General features: G+C 35.7%; 1 protein-coding gene across 1 annotated transcript in view; it reads left to right on the forward strand.

Annotated features, from left to right (window-relative positions):
- The window catches only part of MALRD1 (MAM and LDL receptor class A domain containing 1), a 597,692-nt gene continuing 580,019 nt past the window's right edge, over positions 2,393-20,065 (forward strand). Inside the window, exons 1-4 of the mRNA XM_005687912.3 lie at positions 2,393-2,570; positions 11,885-12,025; positions 18,847-18,941; positions 19,030-19,191. Coding sequence (XP_005687969.3) covers positions 2,393-2,570; positions 11,885-12,025; positions 18,847-18,941; positions 19,030-19,191 — 576 coding nt within the window. The remainder of the gene's footprint in view (positions 2,571-11,884; positions 12,026-18,846; positions 18,942-19,029; positions 19,192-20,065) is intronic.

A 20,065-nucleotide genomic window follows, 5' to 3' on the forward strand; every position in this document is an offset into this window, starting at 1 on the left:
ATAGGAAGGAGATCTCAAATCTGGAGTCTTGAGATGCATGTTCAGAAAACTGCCAGGGTCATGCTTCAGCAAAATTGTGTTGGAGAACACAGAGGAGGGTTCAATCAGCAGTGAACTGCAACAGGTGAGCTGCCAGGGCATATGGCACTTACAGTTATTTTAGATGGAAATAAGTAGGAGTGGCTTATGCTTTGAAAATGATCACTCTGCCTGAAGAAGGAAAATGTGTTGTGGATAGGAGACGTCTGGTTCAGGGTGTTGCTGAGATAAGAACTGATGGAGTCTTCACTTGACATATATGGAATTCAACTCATGAGATTTGATGACTGATGGATAGGTGGTGAGAGTAGTCCTGGGCCAACATATCAGTTCCTGGCTTGGCAAGGTGGTGCTGTTCCCTGAAATATAGAATATGGGAGTAAAGGCTCATTGGGTGGGTGGGGGAAAGGAAGATGAGGTTAATTTTTGATGCTAGTGTAGAAGTCACAGTGTCTGCCTATGTGCCCTGTGTGTGTGTATATACACTCAGGAAGAAGACTTAAAATATAGGTTTGAGCAGCATGTCATATCATGGGCTTCCCTCATAGCTCAGTTGGTAAACACTCCGCCTGCAATGCAGGAGAACCCGGCATGATTCCTGGGTGGAGAAGATCTGCTGGAGAAGGGATAGGCTACCCACTCCAGTATTCTTGGGCTTTCCTTATGGCTCAGCTGGTAAAGAATCCGCCTGCAATGCAGGAGACCTGGGCTCGATCCCTGGGTTGGGAAGATCCCCTGGAGAAGGAAAAGGCTACCCACTCCAGTATTCTGGCCTGGAGAATTCATGGGTACAGTCCATGGGGTGGCAAAGAGTTGGACACGACTGAGTGACTTTCACTTTCAGCATGTCATGTCAGGGCTTCAGATATGGACTTGGGAGATGACAATGTGTAGATGATACTTGAAATTATGAGCATGAAGAGAAAGCCTGGAAAATATAATCTGAGCACAGAGGAGGACTAACATGGAACTATCAGGTTAATCAGCATTTAAGAGATGTACAAAGAAAGGAGTAGGCAATTCACTTACAAAGCAAAGAGGTGGGGAGAATAAATATTTCTGAAATAGCACAAAGCATAGAGTGAGGAAATGCTAAATTGTGTGAAGTGTTTAATAATAGGGCAAAATTATGAATTTTTCTCCTTGAATCCTGAATAATCATACTGTAGAACTTTATATGTTTACTGAGCCTTTTCTCTTTGAATATGTGAAAAATGTTGCTTTCCTTGTATCTTCTTCAAAAGCATAGGTACGTTGCTGGTCCCTGGTCTGTGATTCTTTTCACCCTACATTCTTCAGTCACTTCATATAGTCTTTGTGTTTTCATCTCTTGAAGTTATATTGCAGAAATTAAAAGTAGTTTGAAAGAACTTTAATATATTGTTAATAAATCAAATATAAAGGACTATTTTGAATAATCAACTTCATATGATTTCTATTTTTCAGTTTCACTGAATTATTATTTGTAATATGAAGTTCAAGTGTTCTGAACTTGAGTATACTGTTCATTGTTAATATCACCCTGAAATCGTATGTTTCACTTGTAAAAGCAAATTAAGATGAATTAACAGGAAAATCCACATACTACAGAAGAAAGAACACTGCATTCAGCAGCAGGATATTTGAGTTCCAGTTTCTAACACCAAATTACTGTATTTCCTCATACATATACCTTAACTTTCTTGAGTCCAAATAATGTAATTTGGAAAATAAGGATCTCCAGTGTCCCTTCGGTTTTTAAAATCCAGTGTTTTTCAGTTTATCTCAACAAACAGTGCAAAGTTTCCATTCAGCGATAAAGGACAAGAATTTCATTCTCATGAAACAGTTCTAATATTTAATATTTAATCTAATATTTCAGTTCTAATAGGCCTGAAATAGTTGAATAAATTTTCATAACAATGTTCTGAATTGCATGAACATGATTAAACATAGGAATTCATATAGAGCATTTTTATGTTGCTTCTAACTTTGAGGTGGTTTTCCTCCCATTTATGTGCCTGCTCTTTTAAAAAAATTTTTTTTTTCTTTCAGGATATAGCATGATTATAAGGGCTTAAACTGTTTGAACATGGTATAACTAGGGCAATAAACATACATGCTTAGCTAGATATAGAAATGATGCAATTGATCAGTTAAATATTTTCTAAAGACACTCCTCTGAAAGAGTAAATGAGCTGCCTTGGACTCATTTGTTAAGAGTTGTGGATGGTTACAAATAGTTTCCAGTCATAAGAGGTAAACCTGGAAATCAAAGAACAGAGGAAAGAAAAAGGATGTTTCCAGTTACGGACTCACCTGTGACAGCTGCCTGATCTCTAAGAGATATGTCAAGTGATGCTCCTCTGCCAGAATGTTAACTTTCCCAAAGAATGAAGCTTTGTGTGTCCTTTGGATTTCCTGTATTTTCATCTCCGTACTGGTTCAGCAAGGAACCGGAGTTTTTCAGTGTGACAATGGAGTCTCTTTGCCTCTTGACAATGTGTGTGACTTCACAGATCAGTGTGGTGACATGAGCGATGAACGGCAATGTAAGTTTCCTTCCTCTCTGTGCTCTAAGTCCTGTCCACCTTTAATCCAGGGGCTGCTGAGTTGCTTGAGGAAGTTCAGCTAGATGCCTGATTCTGCACAGAGTTCATTTCTATGACTTCAGTGTCAATCAGAAACTAAAAGACTCTTTTTCAGACATAAAGAGCAGACTGATGGACACAGGGCGGGGACGGTGAGGGTGGGATGAATTGAGAAAGTGGCATTGAAGCATCATCAGTTGCTCAGTTGTGTCTGACTCTTTGCGACCCCATGGACTGCAGCGCGCCAGGCTTCCCTGTCCATCACCAACTCTCGGAGCTTACTCAAACTCAAGTCCATCAAGTTGGTGATGTAAAATAGATAGCCAATGGAATGTCACTGTATGATAACAGGTAACTCAAATTTGGATCCTGGTCTGACAGTCTAGATGGGTGGGATAGGATGGCGGGGGTAGGAGGGACTTTCAAGAAGTAGGGCAAATACATGTACCTATAGTTGATTCATGTTGATATGTGGCAGAAAGCAACACAATATTACAAAGCAATTATCCTCCAGCTAAAAATAAATAAATTTAAAGAAACAGATCCACAAATAAAAATAACTCTACTTAAATGTTTTCAAATTGCTAAGATTCTTCTTGATGGGATGTATTTTGAATCAGTTTTTACTGAGTATAAAGAGGGAATGAAATGCAAAAAGATAAGTTTAATGTTGTTATCCATGAAGCAAGGTTTTTAAAAAACTTAGTCATGCAGTGTTAAAGTGTGGTGATGGAAATTATGAGCTTAAGTTGGAATATAGTTATGGGAATATTTAATATTAATTTAAGATTGAATGAGGAGATTTTATTTTTGCTTATATGATACTCCCACCACGTGAGTTGGTATCTGTTGTACACAGAGCATAACTGATGAATATCCCTTGATTCTAAGGCAGAGGAAGGAGGGGAAGCCTTAGAGAGTTCAGGGCCTTGATTTGGATCCTGGGTCAGCCATCTACTAATTGTGTAATCTTGGACCTCCAGTTTGTTATAAGAAGTCATAAAATGAGATAAACTGATCTCCCTGGTGGGAAAATACTCCTAGTATAACATTAATAAAAAGTTCACTTAGGAAGATACAGGTAAAGACATGTATGTTTCTGTAGTTTCCATTACAGTATCACATCCTGAAAATAGACTGCAATTCATCAATGGAAGGAGTGCCATTCCTACAAGCAGCCACCTTTTATAAACAACATTTTCATACAATTAAATGGGTCCATTATTGATTTGTAGTAACCCTCAGATACCTGGGGCACTAAGTCTGGTATTTTAGAACAATTTACTCAAACAGTTTCTGTTTTGTGTTCAGAAACGATCTTAATTAGTGCTTACAGAATTCTTCATCTTCTCCTACATAAAGCTCTACATATTTGCTTTGTTGGAATTTGTAAATTCAGTTGTTACCACAAAAACAAGAAAAACTGGAAATCTTCTCTTTGGAAGGAAACAGGTGAGGGATTTTTCTCCTACAGTTTGTGATTACAATCAGGCTGTTAGGAACTATTAAACACAAACTGCACCGAAAGAGAAGGATTCATTTATAATTGTCCAGTTTACCCAGAGAGGCCACCTGTGGACGCACTGCCCTTTCTTTGGCCTGTCTGGCAGAAGCCATTACTATTCTTTGAGCAGCAAAGGGAAACCACTTGGCTGGTTTGACCAGAAGTGCAAAGTCCCTTCCATTAATAATCCCTCTGAAGCTTCCTTTAGCACGATTGCTCTGATAACATGAGTGGTTCTGCTTTGAGGAAAAGGTTAATGCGAAAGAAGGGGAGAGTTGCTGAGCAGGAAAGATCTGGCTGCATGAAAGATTCTAATAACCCCAGACTGAGACAAGCATGAAGGAACAGATCTGTCGAATAAACAGATTTCATTTTAAATGTTACCCTGGGGAAGTCACCCCTTGGCTTTTTCACTTTTCGTTTTCATTTCTGAGAAGTTCCACTTCGGTATTTTATTTAAAATGGGATAACCATAGATAAAATTGACAATCACTTTAAAGCATGAATTTCTTTTGTATACCACACTAGAGGGGAAATATTGTGAAGGAATCATGATAGCAAAGAAGTTTTTCTCTTGAAAATTTAGAATGCTAAACTTACAGACAAGATGTATTTTTTTTTCTAAAGCTAACTTTATTATGATGTTTAAGCAATCACATTTTTGGGGAAAAAAGCAATCTGTGACCCTCTTTAAAGTCCAAATAATGTGAGCTCTAGAGAATGGATTAATATAATTTTAAAAATGAAATTGGCATAGTTAAAATTCAGATGCAACTAATTCTATTAATACTTTTTTGAAAATTTTCTTATTTTACATGATGGTCCTATTTTCAGAATATTTGAACATATTATTTTAACTTAGTATTTTTTTAAGAGAGTAAATTTAGAAAGACTAAATCTTCAGAATGAAATAAATTATATATACATGATATTGAGCAAATACATTTTGAGCAAGAAAAATAATTTTTAGGTGTAGCAATTAAATGTTTTTAATGTTGACAAGAACTTCCCTTTACTAGAATTTATTAATATCCTGAGCCAGGGAAATAAGTGTTGTGGTACTGCTCTAGGTTTTTTTTTTTTTTTTTAAATTCTGTTTCTCATGTCGCATTGTCTGCCTCCATGCGGTACCCCATTGCCTGGTCTGCCTCATTCTATTAAGTTTTATTAGTTTAATTAAACTAAGCAATAGTTTCTCTTTTAGCAATCATGCAAAATTATTTGATGTTCCAAGGCTTTATTGTTTTATTTTTACTGAGCGAGAAAAGAGTAATGTTACTTATGTTACTATCATTCAGATAACAAATGAACCATGAGATAATAACCTATACTATTGATACAATGTTGAGGTATATCCCATGCAGTGGGTCTCTACTACTGGAATACTGCCAGAAAATATTCATAGATAATTACTTGAGCATACTTGAAGTTAGTTTTAACATTAACTGTTTAACTTTTAAATATTAACTGTTTAACATTTAAACATTAACTGTTTAACATTTATGTTTAGAGCTAAATTTACTGTGACTCAAAAATGGAAAAATATATTCAGTTATATAATTTCTCTCGTACTTACATGTCTTGCTTAAGAATACTTCCATTTAGTCTCTTTTGTTTATTTTGATATGATGAAATACATCACAAAGTTTTAAAGTATTACCTAACTTCTTTTGCAAACTTTTTGGATTTAGGAATTTTTCAAAATGTACTTACTTCATATAAATCTTTGTATGTGAAATGTGTGAAAACTACCTCAGAGGTACATTCTGAAAATCTGAGAGGTGATAGTGTTTATTCAGATGATATTAAGTACAAACATTGTTTCTTCAGTAGGATGACATAAATTTCAACTACTTTTATTTATTTATTTTTTTTACTCATGGTTATAGTTTATTATATCAAAAGGATTAAAGATTAAAATCAGCAATGAAAAAAAGTGTGTAGGACAAAGGTCAGGAGACACCAGGCACAAGTTTTTAGCTGTCCTTTCCCAGTAGTCATGGGGACAGTGTTCAATTCTTCCAGCAACAACTTATGACAGCCTGCTTGGTATATTGCTTTGTTGTTGTTGTTCAGTTGCTCAGTCATGTCTGACTGTTTGTGACCCCACGGACTGTAGCACACCTGGCTTGCATGTCCTCCACCATCTCCTGGAGCTTGCTCAAACTCAACTACTTTTAAAAGTGATTGTAATTGCAGAAGTTCATTGAAGTATATGAAGATAAACATTAATAGAGTGAAATGTGAGTTTTCATGTACAGTATTTATCTTACCACTACATTGTATGCAAAATGAATTTTCTGTATGCAAGAGTGATAACTTTCAATTAAAGGTCCCATATTCACCATTACTGACAGCGGTGAAAAGTGGTAAGATCTTTTGGCCAAACTGCTCTGAAGTAGAGAATTGTTTGTAAGCAGCTATATAACCTTTATAATACTCATGTAATACTACTGCAGGTTGGAGTAAATGCCACACATAGTCAGTATTTCTGTAGAAATTACCAGACAATTAGATTCAGAGAATTCCTTTGAATTTTGCTAATCTTGAGTAACAGTATTACAGTTAAAATAATGATTTGGAAATCTGATGGTATCTGTGTCAAATTCTTGCCAAAGATGTGCTTAATGGCTTGAGATTAAAGGCAACTATATGACAAGATTCCAACCTAAGTAACATTAGATAATTCTGGTGTGAGCTATGGAACTTCTTATTCCATTTGCTATCACATACCTTTCTGAATTAGGATTTTTCCTATTTTTGTCTCATTGAAACTATTAAAATTAATTCAGTGTGAAGTATAAACATTTCCCTGATAAAATCAATTAATGGTTTCAAATTGCTCAGCCAAATAATAGCACTCTTTCATGGAAATTTACTTTTGAGGATAATTAAAATTTACTTTTATTTAATTGGAATATTTTGAATGTATTTTTATCCTTTGCAGGAACCGGCCATTAATTTTTAAATTAAATGAGGGTAAGGGAGATAATTCTTTGTGAAAATTTTTTATATACTATCTACATGAGGGAAATCATCTTCTAAACAGTAAAATGTATGTAAAAGTTTGTGACTATGAAATACATAGCTTTCCTCAAAAAGGAATGGGATAAAAACACTTAATCTTGGACTAGAAGGAAATTAACCTTAACACACTAATGGCTATATATGGAAAATCCACAGGTAGCATTATACTCAATGGTGACAGACTGAAAACTTTTTCTTTAAGATCTGGAGCAAGATAAGATGCCCTCTTTAATCACCTCTGTCAGCATAGTACTAGAAGTCCCAGCCAGAGCAATTAGACAATAAAAAGAAATTAAAGCCATTAAAACTGGATATGAACACAAAAAAATTATCTCTGTTCACGGAAAATGGGATCTTAACTGTAGAAAATCCTAAAAAGTCTATGAAAAAAATGTTAGAAGAAAGAAACAAATTAAGCTGCCAGATTCAAAATCAACATACAAACGTTAGCTGCATTTCTGTACACAATGAACCATCTAAAAAGGAAATTAAGAAAAAATTCCATTCATAAAAGTGTAAAGAAAAATAAAATACCTAGGAATAAACATAACCAAGGATATGAAATCTAAAAATTGTTGGCTGGAAGAAATTTAAAAAGACCCAAATAAATGCAGACATCTCATATTCAGAGATTGGAAGAATTAAGTGTTCAGGTGTCAGTAGTACCCAAGTATCCTCCAGCAGATGAATGAGTAAATAAGATGTGGTGGATACATATAAGGAGAAAGCAATGGCAACCCACTCTAGTACTCTCGCCTGGAAAATCCCATGGACGGAGGATCCTCGTGGGCTGCAGTCCATGGGGTCGTGATGAGTCAGACACAACTGAGCAATTTCACTTTCACTTCTCACTTTCATGCATTGAAGAAGGAACTGGCAACCCACTCCAGTGTTCTTGCCTGGAGAATCCCAAGGATGGGGGAGCCTGGTGGTCTGCCGTCCATGGGGTCGCACAGAGTCGGACACGACTGAAGCGACTTAGCAGCAGCAGCAGATACATACAATGGAATATTGTTCAGATTTAAAAAGGAAGGACATTCGGACACATGCTACAACATGGATGAACCTTGAGGGCAATTATATTAAGTGGAATAAACCAATCGCAAAAGGACAAATATTTTATTCCACTTTTATGAGGTACCTAGAGTAGTCAAGTTTATAGACAGAAAGTAGAATGGTGGTTTTGAGGGGCCGAGGGGAGGGAGGATGAAAAGTTGGGGGAAATGAAACAGCTGTGAACTTGGAGGGTGATGATGGTTGCATATTAGTGTGAATGTATTTGTTACCACAGAGCTATATACTTAAAATGACGCATTTTATGTATGTCTTGGCACAATTTCTAAGAAAAGCAGGATTTATTATTAAGGAAAGACTACAACTCTGCCTCATAGAACTTTCAAGAGGGAAAAAACATGCATTATTAATATAGGCCCAGGCAAAACTGTGAAATAAATGCCTTCCACCTCTCCTTTTTAGAATTTCCTAATTCTTCTATTTTCTATTTTTTAAGAACTTCATTATTGTGACGACCTACTCATACTAAGTTAATCCTGAATTCTGCATCAATTTCTTCTCCATTACCACTATTAAATTTTTTTCTATTTTCTATTTTCTCAGAAGCATGCCCTATGTTAACTATCACTTGAGGATACTTTAAAAAATATTTTCCCCAATTACGGTGTTAATGGTCACATTTTTGAATGGCTCTGCAATAAAATTTTAATGAGAGAATCTGGCATGGTGGAAGCCAATTCAGAAGATGATCGGGTCTTCCAAGCAACCTCAAAGAACAAGATAGAGACAGTCTCTTTTTGACAATAGTACACTTGACCTGTGGTATCACAAAATTAAAAGCAAAATGATGAGTTTCTCAATTTCAGAAAGCTCAGGAACATGATTCTTTGGATAAATTCCTGCATCAGTTCCTCCTTGTTCCATATCGAGTCCAACTGCAGCATTGCTATAATAGCAGATAAATCTCCACACAGAGATTACTATAGCATGTACTGTCAGATTTGAATGTAGATGGGTGGCATAGCAGATTATAAAAGGCAAATCAACCACAATTCAAGGAAAATTGTTCAAATGGCTTAAGATGCCCAGTTCTCTCCTGGGAGAAAAATGAGTACTTAGAAAATTTTCTGATGGATTTTTTGAATAACCCAACAGTTATGAGACATTCATGATTGCTTCTTTTTAATAAGAATGAGTTGAAAAATGTATGCCCATTAGATTCATGCTGTAATGAAAAGAACCCCTGTTGAGACTGTTCAGAAATAAAAATGTTTTATCTAGCTACTTTGTGGCTCTAACACTTCAGAATACATCATCATTGTCCTTGTTTATTAAAGAGAACAAAAACATTGAAAACAAACATCAACTAAGTAATTTTAACACAAGGTAATTTCTTGGTATTTAAAAACTGACACCTATGTGAAAATGCGAGTATATTTCATACACATAATTGTTGAAATACAGTGATAAAAATACTTTTGTGAATATTTTGTTATCAGAAATAGATCATTGGAAACATTGCTGGGAGCTGAAAGAGACTTAAACAGATACATATTTATGTAGGCTATTGCATAGCTATTTGAATGACACACACACATTTATATACAAATAGCATATAATTTACTTCATTTTCTGTTCAACTAGATTCTTGGATCAGTAGGAGTCCATGAGGTAGTAAGTCAGGTATTCCAGCAATTCTGACTTCCCTGGTGGCTCAGACAGTAAAGGGTCTGTCCACAATGTGAGAAACCTGGGTTCAATCCCTGGGTTGGGAAGATTCCCTGAAGAAGGAAACGCAACCCACTCCAGTATTCTTGCTTTGAAAATCCCATGGACGGAGGAGCTTGGTGCAGGCTACTATCTATGAGGTCACAAAGAGTTGGGCACAACTTCACTTTCACTTTCCAGCAATTCTAAATATTTTAAAGGCCTTAAGGCAATTGTAAATTTAATCATAGTATGATTCATAGACTAATCAAGTTTCTTAGTTTTTAGGTAGAAGGACATTGCTTCTACCTGGAAATATTGGTTTCCTCAGGTTGAGTAGAAACTCTGACCTACCAACCTTTAAATCTAGGTATTTGGTAAAAATGGGTTAGTGGATTAACATTGAGACCTTAAGAATTCAGGTTTTGAAGTCAAAAAAGACCTGGGTTCTACTTTTGGCCCCAGCATTCACTTGCTGCCTGCTTTGTAAGGTGGTTGTAAAGAGCTCAGTTCAGTTTAGTTCAGTCGCTCAGTCATGTCCGACTCTTGGCGACCCCATGAATCGCAGCCCGCCAGGCCTCCCTGTCCATCACCCATTCCCGGAGTTCACTCAGACTCACGTCCATTGAGTCAGTGATGCCATCCAGCCAACTCATCCTCTATCCTCCCCTTTTCCTCCTGCCCCCAATACCTCCCAGCATCAGGGTCTTTTCCAATGAGTCAACTCTTCGCATGAGGTGGCTAAAGTACTGGAGTTTCAGCTTCAGCATCATTCCTTCCAAAGAACACCCAGGGCTGATCTCCTTTAGAATGGACTGGTTGGATCTCCTTGCAGTCCAAGGAACTCTCAAGAGTCTTCTCCAACACCACAGTTCAAAAGCATCAATTCTTTGGTGCTCAGCTTTCTTCACAGTCCAACTCTTGCATCCATACATGACCACTGGAAAAACCATAGCCTTGACTAGACGGACCTTTGTTGGCAAAGTAATGTCTCTAAGTAAACTACTGGAAGTAGAAAGCCTATCACTGACCTTCCTCAGTAAATTTTACCTAGAATATTCCTATTAATATTACAGAATACAGCTCCTTTGTAAAATCTTTCAATAAGGAATCTAGGACTAAAATTAATAAAACAGACCATTGCTGGTAAAGCAGGTTTAGCTAATGTTGTTTAAAACTGTCATTTTTAAATTGGCTCTTAGTACTCACATGGATGATCGCAAGAACATGCACCAGATGTATTACTAAGTAATATTTTGACCAAAATATGATTAAATAAAAGTGAAGTTTTTGTGACTGGGTTGCCAAGGACTGTCTTATCTATTAGTCAGATTAAGCACTGTGGCTAATGTAACCAGTCAGGACAAGAACAAACTTGTCAAAGGAAAATCACCTTTACTAATAGCTGCAACCCAGGGATGGTGTATTTGTGGTTGAATTAATCTATTTTTCAGAGAGTGACATTTGCGGATGTTGGATAACAGAATAAAGTCCACTCTGGATGATTATCACAGCAACCAGGTGTTCAAATCCTTTCCTTTCTCCCAAGCCTGTTGGATCACTTGTACCCAGAGAAAATGGAATTTAAAAAAAAGCCAGAAAATACCCTTTTTGTGGGTGATTAAAATACATTGTATCATTAGATCTTCATAGAAATCAGTCAAGAGAGAAAGGACAGGATGTCAGTATTTTAGTTTCACAGGTGAAAAAAAGGGCTTGGTGTGGGTAAGTGGTTTAGCTAGGCCCTCAGTAAGAGACAAAATCAGGCCTAGGTCCTCAGTCTCATGGCCTCATGTGTGGCATTCTGTCTGTATGACCACACTGGTTTTTACGTGTGGGGATTTATTTGAATGTCATGTGCAGAAAACCTTTGCATCAATAAAGTAGACTGAAATTGTGAAAAACGATCCAGCTGTTAATCTCTATTTATCGTTTGTTCCTAATCTTTCTTTTTTCATGTATTGTATTATTTCTTAAGTAGACACATAGGGTTTTGGAAGCTAATTTCTTTCTCTCTCATTAGGCTCGGATTATGAAAGATGTGATTTTGAGGATGGGCTCTGTAGTATGATACGAGATCAGAGTCTGCGACTTGGCTGGACAAAGAGGAATGGGCTGATCGGCCAGTCACCTCCATTTTATGATCACAATGGTGATACGTCTGGTAAATGCTTTGAACTTTATTATTCATTTTTGTCAAACAGTTGGTTAGGACAGTAAAATCTTGGCTGATGTTTAGAGATTGTGATTATAATGTCTAATTTGATATCTTCTTTAACCATATTCAAGATATTTGTGATTCTAAGGTGTCATATTGTTGTTGTTATCTGGTTGCTAAGTCATGTCTGACTCTTTGCAACCTCATGGGCTGTAGCCTATCAAGCTCCTTTATCCATGGGATTCTCCAGGCAAGAATGGTTGTGGGTTGCCATTTCCTTCTGCAGGGGGTCTTCCCGACCCAGGGATCAAACCCTTGTCTCCTGCACTGCAGGTGGATTCTTTACCACTGAGCCACTCAGAATCTAAAATGTCGTATTAGATACTTATAATTGGGTTCCTGAGATCCCCAAGGACTATCTAGATAATTGGGATTTTCTAGCTATTTTGACTCTCTCTGAAAACTGTGAAATTTAAATGTAGCAATCCTACATAAATTAATTTGTCAAATATCTTTGCTTTTGGCTCGACTGATTGTAGTAATGCTCATTTTCTTCGGCTGCCTAGAAAGCATTGATAGGTTGACCACTGGCCTTTGAGTTGGCTCTGGACCCAGATATTTATTTGTTTTATTTGTTAGCTAATGAACTTCATTCATTCACCATTTTATACCAGGCAATTAAGATATTTTAGTGAACAGAAATTGACCTTGTGCCTGCTTTCATCTGATGGCCTTATACGTGATATGAAAAGAGGTAATTTTTTGCCTGGCATAACTAATTGAAGGCTGGTGATTTTTTAAAGTTTGTATTTCTCTCAAATAAATACAATTAAATGTCATATATGAATGTTTCCCTAAAGATAACTTTTTCTTTTTGGCTGTACCATGCAACTTGTGGGATCTTAGTTCCTCAACCAGGGATCGAACCTGGTTCCATGGCAGTGAATGCCCAAGTCTCAACCACTGGACCCCCAGAGGATTACTTGCTTAGAGATAATTTAGAGCAATTGCATATTAATTGTTTGGAAATGTTTAGATAAATAGTATACATGTGGTTGGAATCCCAGCGCTGACACTTACTAAGTATATAATCTTGAGCAATTTACTTCATTAAAACTTGGTTTACTCAATTGTAAAATCTATCTTGGATCAGATTTAAGAGCTAAATAAGATATTTTGAGTAGAACTTGTCATAAACTATCTGATGCAAAGTTGATATTTAATACATTCCTGAAAAATTTTGGTTTTCCTAATTTTAACTCTTCTGTAAGTAAAATGTTCATCTTCCTTGACTTTGATGACTAAGTTTTAAAAAAAGAATTTTTAACCATTGTTAGGAAAAAGCCAACTTTTCCACCACCACCCCTGTCCTCTCCCCCCCGAAAAAAGACCAGCTTCACAAACAGGACCAGTGATCCACGACAATACGTAAAAGTTTTATTGTGAATTCAGTTGAGCTAGATGGTGCCACTGAATCTGGTTCCCAGATTTTAGCCAGTGTAATACTATTTCCCTTTTAGAACCTCCCCACCGTTTCTTCCTTGTACTTTATAAGATTTTTCGCAGCATACTTTTACTTACTGTAGTCTCCATCATGGGCAGAAGACTTGATACTTTGATTTTATGTCATATGTAGCTCTTACTCTATTCTTGCTTGCCTCTTCATCTGGAAGTTAGACAACATCAGGATCTCCACCTCTTTTCTGTTCTCCTCCTTTTCATCCCTCTTTCTTTCCTTCTGTCTATTTTCTCATTTTGCCATGCTAATTTCTTGATAGCCTAGTTAAGAGATAAAGTGGGATCATTTATATCAAAATCGAGATGTTATACAGGCAGACACTCTTTTATCTGTATCACTTGGTTTGACTCCAGATCTTTGGAGTCAGACTCGTTGGGTTTGAACCTTGGCCCTGCTAACCTGCTCACTATGTTGTTTCAGTTTCCTCATCTGTAAAATGGAAATAATAATATAAGCCAAAAAGGGAAAAGGAGGCAAAATTTTGATTAGCATAGTAATGAAAAGCTAGTGATTTTAATAATAGTGATGTGTCTCATACCTACAATTAAATGTTAAAATATGAGTTTTTCCCTAGAGATAATTTTAAATAAGCAAATGTTTTGCCTTCAGATATAAAGTGTTGAAAATGTTTATGGAAAAATAGCTATGCTGAAATCTTGTCTTAATTCAAAAATTCTTATTTCATGAGTTTTAATAAAATTTTTGATTAACTTACACTTGAAATAATTTGCCAGTGCTCCAGATTAAGTTTCATCATGTAATCAATGCCTTGAGAAGTTTTCTGAGCTAATTTTGAAAATCTTTTAGAACATTAAAAGCATCACTGTGCTGATGTTTGATGTCTACTAAAGCTTGAAGCAGAGTGATTAAGATATAGCACTGATTTTTTAAAGTATATAACATTGCAATTTGATAATATTATTACAAAAATTCAAATACATCTTTGCAGTTACAGTAACACTTTTTTAAAAGGATGGACTATAACAATTTTTCTTGTAAGAGTATAAAATTTTTTCTTATAACTCATAAATGAGTTTTTCTTTTAATTCTTATAAATATATAAGTATAGAATAATTCTAGAGTTCAACTAATAGTAAAGGTGATACATGAGGTTTTTAAAATGTATGATTATCTGTAAACTTAAACTGTATAGGTTTATCAAAGATAAAAAATTATGAAAAGTTAATATTTCCTTTTATACCACAGATTATTTTCCTTATTTGAATATTTAAAATTAGGTTTAAATGGAATTATGAGAACTTTTGTGATTTTAACCAGTTGTTAAACTGGGTCCAAAGTCCATATACTGCATTATGGAACACACTATTAAACAGCATCCAGTCTTTTCATTTTGTCCTAGGAAAGTATGATTGTAGCCTAGAGCTGAAACCCCTTTGCTGTTCTCCACAGACACGCCTGCAGGGCCCATTTCTAGAGCATTTCTTTGATCGTTTGGGATTGTTGGGCAGTTTCAGTCAGTCTGTTGTTGGCCCCAGATGTTATATCCTGTTCCAGGCAACTATAAAGTTAAAATACTTGCCAGTTGTTTCCAACACGTGCCTACCATGAGGAGTCTATTTGCAGGGGGCAATTTTAGACAGCCGTATAAGTGATGGCTTTCAGGAAACGCGCATGCTCTGTCACTTCCAACTCTTTGCGAGCCCATGAACTGTAGCCCGCCAGGCTCCTCTGTCCATGGGATTCTCCAGGCAAGAATACTGGAGTGGGTTGCCATTTCCTTTGCCATCAGGAAATATCAGTGATGTCAAATGATGATAATTATTTGGTAATGAGGCTTGAAAGAGTTTTAGCTTCGTTCTGCTCATTCCTATGGTTGCCATACTGCACCAGGAACATAGGCTGCCATTTTTTATAGTTGCTTTGGGGCTTGAGAGTGGGCAATGGGAATAGGGCAAACTAAAAAAAAAAAAAAGCCTAAAATTTATTGAAATTCATTTTTTTAAAAACTGAGATTCAGTTATCTATTGAATAAAAATTCTCCAGTTCTCTGAATTTTATTATGGTCATTTTGCCAGTGTTTTCATTGCTTTTATAGAGGAAAAAAATTTCAGAGATCTTTACACTGGCAATTTTGTTAATATCATCCTCATATTTTTTATGTTTTATGATTTCCTAAAGTGATTCACCTAGCCCTTTATCACTGAAGCAGACTTAAATTGATATGGCAGCATTTATTTACACACTGGTAGCAACTATAAGGGATTACTGTTTGAGAGTATCCTTTGACACAGTTTTAGCAAATATTATGTGGCTATGTTGACTTGTGAATTTAATGAACAGGAATGAGCCAAAACTTGATTCAATAGAAATTGAATTTAATAAATAGAAATTATCATCTTGAAGGAGTTTGTATGCAAGACTGCTATTTTACCTCTGTTATCTGAACTGAGCCATTTTTCTGTCACAGATGAACCTACTTTTTCTTTTCCAAAGTTTTAATATTCTAACCTTTGCCTCATGCCTTGGAGCTTGTCACAATGATCCATTCCTGCAGCCTGAATTTTTTTGGATAGTATCTCACTGTTAAAATACTCAAGTTTTTTAGTTCCTTTAAATGCATTGGTTTCTATGCAGGAGCAATAGGATTTATATTTATTCTGCTTGTATTCATTACTATTAATCACTTAGAAGTTGGAAAATGGAGAAAAGGCAAGACTGCCTATCAGTCATTGAAGAAAGTGAGACTGAAAATTCTACCTTATCTTTTCTGAGGATCAAGGTTGGCGGAATTCACTGCCAAAATTATTGAATTTAGCCCTCAAAAACTTGATTCATGGTTTTTATTGCTTTCATATTTTATATACTTTTTTGTCATCAATCTTAAGTTTACATTGGAGTTTTACTCCTATACTTACCCAGCAATTAGGAAGAAAAACCCCTTTAATGTAAACATTTGAGATTATAGATGATATCATGTCATCTTATTTTGTAATGTTATTAATCCCTATTTTATAATTTTAATAGTTAGCAACTTCATCACAGGGTTATTTTAAATATGTTTTAAAGATATGCTATGCAGTTCCTTTTATGGATGCATGCATAAAATGGGAATTTATGAATCAGATGAATCAGTTCAGTTCAGTTGCTAAGTTGTGTCCAACTCTTTGCAACCCCATACACTGCAGCATGCTCAGCTTCTCTGTCCATCATCAACTCCCAGAGCTTGCTCAAATTCATGTCCATCGAGTTGGTGATGATGAATACACTGAAACAAATATGGTAGAGATAAATAGATGACCTGTGATGATGACAATGATATGTGTATATGTGATATGATAGTTACTACTAGTCTCCCTCAAGGACTAAGAATGGTGTGTGGACAGGACATTGAGAACCTTTTAAAAAAAATCAGCTTCGTAAGTCCCTTCTTGATGGTGAAAGCCAGTGGCAAGAAAGGGTATCAGATGAGGGAATGAGCTTGTGGAAAATACTTTGCTGCCAGGGATCTGCTTTTTTCTTTTTTTAATCATAAACTTGATAACTAAAGCCCCAAGGAAAGCAAAAGAACTTTCTATACTTTGATATTCTCCAAGGAATATCTCCAGCTATGAATTAAAGAAATTCTATGCTGATAGGGAGCAATGTAAAACTGAGCATGCAAAAAGAGTGGATATGTGCATAACTGATTTACTTTGCCTTTGGACACCTGAAACTAACACAACATTGTGAATCAACTATATTCCAATAAAAATGTTTTAAAAATTGCTTGTGTATTAAAAAAATACTTGTTATTATCACTAAATTAGGATTAAAAGTTAAAAAGGTATTGCTGTATTGGGTGTATTTTGAACACTTTTTTACCCCATGAAAAGAAAGCTTGTTACTGGAACAAATGCTAAAGGATCTTAAGTTGTTTCTGAATTTAAACTTTACTTTTTATGATAACCTGAAGATTATCATTTAATTTTGGACACAATATAGAGTAATTCAGTGTCATAAAATGTACTAAATGACAGTTCTCATTTATAACACGCCTAACTTAAATATTTATATAATTTATTATTTTATTGAAAATAGTGTTCTATTACATAATGGCTAAAATGTATCCATCTGATTTTTAAGACCAAGCTTTGAAAACTAAATATGTTTAAGTAATTTCCTTGACAAATGAAAATAACTTTTCCTGTATGTATCACAAATGCTTTCTAGGAGCTGAATATTTATAAACAGTAATTATGGGCCCATTGAATAGTGTTACCATTTATATTGCAAACAATTTTATTTACACCTCAAACAGTATATCCATATGACTCATTATGCTCATTTGATTTTTCACTTGCTTAAACGTTTGCTTTCCCTGCTGAATATGAAGCAAAAGCAAACTAACGATTGGCCACTTGTATCACCGTGATGCCAACTCTTCATCTAAATTATGTGTATAAAATTATTCCAGGTAGTACATTCTCAGAGCAATTTTCTGTTATTTCAAGGACTTTAGTTATGCCTTTGACTACATCTATAAGTAATCATTAACGTTCTTTTTTCCCACTTAATTAGGGTAAATTTTGGAAAAGCTGTAGGGAATAAGAGGTTTCGTAGATTTCTTAATTAAGGCTGTCAGTGATGTGACAATTAAATTTAATTTCCAAGGCAGTTTTAAAATACCACTAAATAACCTGGGTAGATAGACCTTCACAATCATCATCAATGTCATTTTTCCATTCTTCTTGACAAATGGGGGTTTACCAAATAGGGTAGGAGGAAACAGTGGTTCCCAGATAATACACTATAACCTTGTCAAGCATTGCAAAAATTTATGAAAGCCCAGAGAATATTCTGTATTTATTTTATAAGCTTCTAAATAGTGACAGTCCACTTGCATAATCTGTACTGCAGTGTACAGGACAGCACTGGGACTCAGTATTGTTTTCCACGTAATCCTGGGAAAAACTGCAACTAATTGTCCCAATTCTTGCAGGAGACAAGCACTACAAAAGAGGCTTTCTTTTAAATTCTTCATTGAATTACTTATTTGGGTGGGCAGTCCCAGTATAATGTTTTTCCTGGATACCATCTTTGCTGAGTTATAACTTTCTAAGTTATATGAGATAAACTGGGTTGTGGCTTACAGTCCATAATAGTGTTATATGGAGTACACTCAAAATTAGTTATTTTACTGGGGAATATATTGAAGTAACAATATCAGCTAGACCATTTGCAAAAATAAATGGTGCAGTTAAATAGTTCATTTTTTAAACAAAAATATATTGACCTAATGTGGATATGGACTTGAATTATTGCCTGATGTATTGAATACGTTTACCAATGATGGTCTTGTTTCTAACAGCTCACTTCCTCTCATTGGTCTCTAACTTGGATTCTACTTCCTCAAACATAAGCACCAGAGTTTTTCTTCCAACGAATAACCAACATGCTTGTCAGGTATTTGAAAGCACATGGCATTTGAATTACCTTCCATATTTGGGAACTTCGTTATTATAATCATGTGAACATTCATTATTTTTCACAGATTACATTTTATTACTTCTCCAGCCAAATGAATGGCAAGTTAATGGCTGGCTTTCAAACTACCTGTGGTGGCCCTATGCAGCATTTATGGCAAAACACTGCTGGGCTCCAGAATCGTTGGGAGAGGAATGTCATCGAAATTCAGAGTCCCCAGAGGTTTCAGGTATGTATGTTATGTTTTCTGTCTTTGAAGGAAAAATGATGAAGTACAGATGTTTAACACCAGGTGATTAATCATCCCAGTTGTCTGAGGACTGAGGAATTTGCCAGAACTGTCACGTGTTGAAACCAAATAGTTCCAGGAAGTTGGGGTGGCCAGTCATCCTAAAAGACAGTTTTAAGAAGTTTAAAACTTAGGTATCAAAACTAAATTTGTTATATACTGACATATATTGATATAACAGTAAAAAATGACCTTCTAATACTCTTCCTAATTTCTTGAATCCCCTCCGCTTTCCTTTTTCTCTCATCACTCCAATCTTCTTTCATTTCATTTTGCATTCTTAAGAATTTGATTCACTTCTAGTGAGGTGGGTGAATACAGAGTGAGCTAAGTGAGAAAAAGACAAATATTGTATATTAATGCATATATATGGAGTTGAGAATAATGGTACTGATAAACCTATTTGTAAGGAGAAATGGAGACGCAGACATAGAGAAGAGACCTGCAGACACAGTGGGCTTAGGAGAGGGCGAGATGCATTAAGAGAGTAGCATTGGAACATATATGTTACCATTTGTAAAATAGATGGCTTTGGAGAAGTGCAGTGTAACACAGGGAGCTCAACCTGGTGCTCTGTGACAATCTAGAGGGGTGGGAGGAGTGGTTCAAGAGGGAGGGGACACATGTATACTTCTGGCTAATTCACAGTGCTATGTGGCAGAAACCAACATAACATTGTAAAGCAATTAACCTCCAATCAAAAAAAAATGGCTTCTGTTTCACAGTTTTCTCAAGCTTTTGAGAGAATAGGATTGTCTTGGGTAATGAGAACGTAGATTGTTTTCAATATTAACACCAAATGCTGCTGAAGTGG

Source organism: Capra hircus, chromosome 13 (genome assembly GCF_001704415.2).
Source record: "Capra hircus breed San Clemente chromosome 13, ASM170441v1, whole genome shotgun sequence".
Taxonomy (NCBI): Eukaryota; Metazoa; Chordata; class Mammalia; order Artiodactyla; family Bovidae; genus Capra; species Capra hircus.